The 7,024-nt window shown below is 32.3% G+C and overlaps 1 protein-coding gene across 1 annotated transcript; it reads left to right on the plus strand.

Annotated features, from left to right (window-relative positions):
• Positions 1-3,678: 3,678 nt before the first annotated feature.
• LOC139856993 (salicylic acid-binding protein 2-like) lies at positions 3,679-5,095 on the plus strand. Its single transcript, XM_071845703.1, has 3 exons — positions 3,679-4,114; positions 4,481-4,618; positions 4,704-5,095. The coding sequence occupies exons 1-3, from the start codon at positions 3,740-3,742 to the stop codon at positions 4,983-4,985; spliced, it is 795 nt and encodes a 264-aa protein (XP_071701804.1). The 5' UTR covers positions 3,679-3,739; the 3' UTR covers positions 4,986-5,095.
• Positions 5,096-7,024: the final 1,929 nt, after the last annotated feature.

Raw genomic sequence — 7,024 nt, forward strand, 5'->3', positions numbered from 1 at the left:
TAAACAAAGTCTGTTAGATTGAGTCTCAAAAATTTTAGAACTGTTTCATATATACAATTACCGTTGACTACTCTCGACGATTCATGAACAATTATATGTATGTATATATATATGTACAAGTAAAAAACGACTTTCCTACAGTAAAACACTATTCGCTACAGTAAACACTATTTGCTACAGTAAACACTATTTGCTACAGTAAACACTATTTGCTACAGTAAATACTATTTGATGTCGACGAACTAGCAAACAAAACGGGAAAGGCGGCCATGCGATCGCATGGCAAAAACACTGAAAACTCATGCGATCGCATGAGCTACAGTAAATCGTAAAGTACTATAAATACGCAGTTTGTTCGACGATATTTTTCACACATAATTATCTCTCAATATTAATATTTATATTATAATTATAATTTTAAATTTAAGTTTAATAATAATAAGATATATACGAGGGTGTTTTTAATTCGGGTTTCAAACCGCTTTAAGCTAAGGAAATATTGGGTATTGTTCGGGGTATTGTTCTTGAATCCAAGGCCAATCATACGATCGTCTACCATCATTACGTCTACGAAATTTGCCTACAATATTGAGTCTCAATATTGAACTGTGAGTTTATAGTCTCCCTTTTTAAATACTTTAAATATTTTTGGGCTGAGAATACATGCAATTTATTTTAAACGCAATAAGACACAAGTACATACTAAATTCTACACTGAGTTAAACCGAAAATCCCTTAGCTTTGGTAACTAGTAGCTGCCAGTACATAGGATATGGACTGGTGGGCGCGAATAATTGTATATGGATCCATAGGGCTTGACATCCCCGTCCGAGCTAGAGCGCTAGCCTTTTAACGGACGTATGTTATTTGAGTTTAAGACACGTTGGTTTGCGTGTATTAAAACGAATGGGGTAATTATCACTATAGCGTTAAGTTTAGTTACCAGGGTGCTCTGTTACGTAGAATCTATTGATAAACTTTTAATAAAATCTTGTGGTCTATCTTTATATATGTTTATGACTCGAGCAATTAAACCTATAACTCACCAACATTCGTGTTGACTTTTTAGCATGTTTTATTCTCAGGTCCTTAGAATGCTTCCGCTATGATGTGCTTGTTGCCTGCATGGAGTCTCTCATGCTTTGTACAAAGTTTATTGCATTCAAAATAAAACTGCGTTGTGTAATAAATAACTGGACTGTGATGTCAACCTGTAAATTAAAGACTTATGTATTTCGGGGTTTTGCTTATACCTAAGCACTCGCCCACATGTTTATAACTTTCTATGTTTAGAAAGTCACTTATTTTAATGAATGCAATATTTTATCAAAACGTATCATATAGAGGTCAAAACCTCACTGTGGAATCAATGATTAACGTGCCGCGTCAATAGCGATTTTGACGGGTCGTTACAGATGGGATGAAAATATGAACATTTAGTAGAGACACTTTGTGATAAATGTTTTTATTTTGGCGGGAAAACGCTCGAAGAAGTAATATATAACAATTATCGTGTTTTTCGAGCGTATGTTGAGGTTTTAGCTATTGGGGTTTAGATATTAGGGTTTATAGGGTTTAGATTTTAGGGTTTAGAAATTTAGGGTTTAGGGTTTAGATTTAGGATTTAGATTGAGTTTTTAACACGAACGGTTTAGAGTTTAGGGTTTAGGGTTTTGTGTTTTGGGTTTATGGAATAATAAGCACCAATCAAGAATAAATTCCTTTTTTATCTACATATTACGGGTGTAATTCAAGTAAAGCATATTTATTTGTTTTCAGTTTAAGTTTTATCTCGCGTACTTAGATAACTTAAATAATCGGCTCAATTGAGTTGAGCCGTCTAGCGTGACTAGGTTCCAAACCCCGAAAAAAAGGAGGAATATATGAAGAAAAAAAATTTTATTTGCAACGTTAATGAAGATTGTTATCGTCGACAAAGTTCTCTGCCCAAATAAATATTGAATAATAAGTATGCCATAAATAAGTATGCCATAAATATTGAATAATAAGTTTAGGGTTTGTGTATGTACTATAAGCAAGGTTGCAAAAGACGTGAGACGGGGTCGAGACGGTCGGGTCCTAAAAAGGTCGAGACGTTCGAGACGGGGTCGAGACGGGGGTCGAGACGGATGTTGACCAAAGTTGACTTTTAAATATATAAGTATAAAAATGCATATATGTATACATATTTTAAAGCTAAAAAATTTAATTAATTAATTTGTACCCATAATTGCTATCATCGTTAATTTAATACAACAAATTCAAACTAAAACACGATATATTTTACCGATTTTCTGGCTTTTTTGAATTTTGACCGACTTTGACCCAATTTTTTTCAACTTTGACCCGAATTTTGTGCGCTGACTGTAATATTAGACGGTTTTCTTCGAGACGGGATGGATTAGTCACCAAACCGTCGAGACGGGCGTCGAGACGGCTCGAGACGGGGTGTTTTGCAACAGTGACTATAAGTATGCCATAAATATTGAATAATAAGCACCTGTTCTATTCTCTTACAGGAGATTGATTATGCAATTACGAGAGATGAACGCGTAGGTGGTTAAGTCCCTTTGGTGATTTCAAACTGATGTAAAAAAAAAAAAAAGTTAATTTTTTATTTGCAACATTCACTTTCTATTTTTCTAACACCTCTTGAATCCAAACACTTGTCCTTAATTTGTATAATCATTCAAATATGTATGAACATGTGTAACAAACTCAACATATCGTAAAGTATAAATATCTATCTATTAAAAGTCAACACACAATCAAATAATCAATATATTATGATTAATGTCAACTAGTTTGAATGGTATGATTTTTGCTAAATAATCCAATATTTAATTATTATGTTCTGACATGTACTTCAAACAGATATGAAGATTTTAAAAGTCGACTAGAAGATAATCAGATGTGCTGGCCAATAGTCATAGGTTACCACATAAGTCAATACTTGACATTGCAACCATGAAAATGAATATACATTATATTATACTAAGCAAGTAAGCAACCTTTTGCACAAGCATAAGAACTTAAGTCTAGAAAGTAAAATTTTACCTAAATAATTGACAACCATTTCCTCAAATAAAAGCTGCATAACAGATTGAACAATTGGTCTTTCAAAAGTTTTAGAAGCACTAAAAGTCATCCCTTTAAATTAAATATATTATCTAATCCTTTTCTAAAAAAAATATATTATCACATCTTCATAGTTTGCCACATAAGCGAGGTATCAATCGATACTTATATTTTGACCTCTGAAACTATATCAAATTTATCCCTCTTTTACCTAGTAAATAGTAATGAACTTATTGAAACTTATAAAATTAGCTTAAAAGCTTTAAACTTTAGCATATGGGCTTGCTTGTGGAATAGTTAAATTTGTTTTTGTTGATTATATATCTGGATTTTTCGAGATAGAAAACGAAATGAATGTGCACGTGTTAGTTGAATAGTTAGATTTTTTTTTTTTTTTTTTTTTTTTTTTTTTTTTTTTTTTTTTTGTTTGTGTGCTTTGTTGGCTTTATAATTTTGAATTAGCGTTCAAGGTTAGAAACGATAAAGAGAAACAAGAGATGTGTCCCACCTAATCCAATTTGATCATCTGCCACAAATAGTTGGTACTCCTATTATCTTATTATATCCTTTTCACAAAATTTTCCTTTAAATTGCCAAACTATCAAGTACAAAACACATACCAAAATAACCAATATACAGCTAGAACAATAAGATACTTAAAATGACCCGAACAGGTGATGCGCAGATACATTTAGTTCTAGTACATGGCTTATGCCATGGAGCCTGGACATGGTTTAAGCTCAAACCCCTTCTTGAGGCTGCCGGCTACCGTGTAACAACCTTTGATCTTGCTGCCTCAGGTACCGATACAAAAGTAATACAACAAGTTACCACATTTTCTGACTACACTAGGCCGTTATTGGACCTGATGGCCACCATATCACCCACGGAGAAGGTTGTGCTTGTGGGCCATAGTCTCGGTGGTATGAACATAGCCCTTGCCATGGACATGTTCCCGGAAAAGGTCTCCGTTGGCGTTTTTCTCGCAGCCATCATGCCAGATTCCGTACACAGGCCGTCTTATGTTTTAGAGCAGGTAAAATGATTATAACATGTATTCTGGCACTACCTAACATTTTCATTTCAAAACAAAATATTTAATATATGTATTTATACATTTAAATTTTTCTAAAGTTTCATGACCTAATCAAACACATCAAAGCTTGTTTATAGTATATGCACCGCACCTATCATCCCAAAATAGCTTAGTGGTTGCGTCATGATTTCCTCACAAGACGTCGTAAGTTCAAATTTCACTAGTAGCATAATTGGACCAACTAGAGAAATTGGTCGGACACCGTAACTGAATAACCCGGTTAGGCATCATACATCTGATTAAAAATATTCTCATTCCCCTGGTAGCCTGAAAAGAAAACCTTATCTATATACCGATTTATTTCAGTTCTTGGAAAGGACTCCAGCTGAAGCATGGTTGGACACACAGTTTCTGCCATTCGATACCAAAAACGATTGTGAAGTATCAATGTTATTCGGGCCAAAATACATATCTTCCAAGCTCTATCAACTTTGCTCCGACGAGGTAATGGTTGTTACTCTCGAAGTTTACCCCACACCTGCACAAACTATATTATGGCGTATTATTAATATTAGTTGTTATAATGTAGGATCGTGAATTAGGAAAAATACTGATAAGGCCCGGATCCGTATTTATAAAAGATCTAAAAGAAGCAAGCCCTTATAGAAAAGAAGGTTATGGTTCAGTGAAACGAGTATTTGTGGTTTGTAATGAAGATGAAACCTTAAAAAATGAGTTTCAAGAATGGATGATTAATAATAACCCTGTTCATGAGGTGAAACAATTAAAAGGCGTGGACCATATGCCAATGATATGTGACCCAAAGCAACTTAGTGCTTGCCTCCTAGATATAGCCCGTTCATATACTTAATTTATTAGTCGTGTTACTGTTTTGTCGTTTAGACAATATATTTGTCGTGTTAATACTTGTGAATCTTTACTTCAAATTTAATAAAAAGGATGACGATCTTTTTTTGATGATTTTAGTACATCTAACAATTAATTTAGCTAGTTGCGATTTAACTAAAAGCATGGATTATTTAGCTTGGGGGAAGGTTGTGAGTGGCACAAAGAAGAATTGCTTATTTAGGGATAAACAAAAAAAAATTGTGAAACATGACTTAAAGGTGTGGAGCAAAGGTGAGTTTGGTAACATAGACAATGAGATCAAGCAGCTTGAAGAGGAGGTCAATAAATGGGAAGTACTAGCCGAACAGTGGGGGTTAAACAATAATCGAAGGGAATGTTGGTTGGACACTAGGAAGAAATGGTTACACAAGGAGAAAGCGAAATCAAATATGTTAAAGCAAAAAGCCCGAATCAAATGGATACTCGAAGTTGATGAAAACACAAAATATTTCTACTAGTCTATTCGTAGGAAGTATAACAAGTGTAACATCCGCGGATTGAATATCAAAGGCTCATGGTGCGAAGACCCGAAAGTTGTGAAACCTTTTGTTAGGGAACATTTTCAAGAGGTCTTTAAAGAAAAAAAACCGCACCAGACCTGTGTTGTGGGTTACTGTTACGGGCCTGATGTTGGGCCTGCGAACCCGTGCAATTCCAACTTGTCCAGTCCAGCCTCGGATGCTCATGGGGGACGGGTTTCAGACTTTGATCTTGATCCACCAAGGCTACACCGTATTTCCAGTGACGAGTCTGATGCACTAGAAGCTGCCTTCACAGAAGAAGAAATTTGGGGGGCGGTCCGTGATTGTGGGAGTGCGAAAGCTCCCGGCCCGGATGGCTTCAATCTAGGCTTTTTTTAAAAAATTTGGTACGTAATCAAAGCCGACCTAGTTGAAGCAATCCAGGATTTTTGGGATACCGGTGAGATTTCTAAAGGGTGTAATGCGTCTTTTATCACCCTCGTTCCTAAAAAATCCGACCCGATTTGTCTCAACGAATATCGCCCCATCAGTTTAATTGGTAGTTACTACATATGACAACCCGAAAATTTCCGACAAAATTTAAACAAAATCTTTTATATGATTTCATTTGACTTCGACTAATTCCGACGATTCACGAACAATTATTTGTAAATAATTGTGTATTAACATTTATTTGTTATAATAATATTATTATTATTATTATTATATTATTATTAATAATATCTTTTTTAAACAATATATCAATAATTAATATCATTATTATTAGTAAGTATTGATATTATGATTATTATTATTATTATTATTATCAAAATTATTATTATTATTTATCATTTATTATGATTAATATGATTAATAATATCATTAACATAATATATATCATTAACATTATTATTATTAGTATTATTATTACTAATATTATTATTATTAACATTGTATAGTTATCATTACTAATAATTTAACATTTTTAAAATTTTTATTATTATTGACATTAACATATTATTACTAATATCATTATTAAACTTGATATTAATTATTATTATTATTATTATTATCATTATAATTATTATGATTAATATTTATTATTAATTCTATTATTATTCTTATTAGTATTTTTTATAGTATTATTATTATTAATTAAAAATAAATACAGAAATCAAGAACAATACACGATATATATATATATATATATATATATATATATATATATATATATATATATATATATATATATATATATATATATATATATTTGTATCTGCTCTCTTTTTTTCATGGATTCAGTTAGGTTAGAGATCTACTTTTAATTTTTTTTTTTTTTATAAAATCACGATCAGCTTTTTATTTATTTAGTTATTTTTTTGATTTTATTATTATCTTCTACCAGTCACGATTTTATCTTCTTTATATTGTTAAATCCAATTGCTGGTCCCTGTCGACATTAATTAAGATACAAAAACAAAGTATTGTTAGTTGATATCCTACTACATTTGTTGAATTAAAACAGAAATAAATAAATAAA

This window comes from Rutidosis leptorrhynchoides, chromosome 7, assembly GCF_046630445.1.
Source record: "Rutidosis leptorrhynchoides isolate AG116_Rl617_1_P2 chromosome 7, CSIRO_AGI_Rlap_v1, whole genome shotgun sequence".
Taxonomy (NCBI): Eukaryota; Viridiplantae; Streptophyta; class Magnoliopsida; order Asterales; family Asteraceae; genus Rutidosis; species Rutidosis leptorrhynchoides.

Bases quoted from the DNA above. Each gene is read 5' to 3' on its own strand.
- LOC139856993 (XM_071845703.1), top strand. From the start codon at position 3,740: ATGACCCGAACAGGTGATGCGCAGATACATTTAGTTCTAGTACATGGC. The intron at 4,115-4,480 runs GTAAAATGATTA...GATTTATTTCAG, and splicing joins CGTCTTATGTTTTAGAGCAG to TTCTTGGAAAGGACTCCAGC. The intron at 4,619-4,703 runs GTAATGGTTGTT...GTTATAATGTAG, and splicing joins ATCAACTTTGCTCCGACGAG to GATCGTGAATTAGGAAAAAT.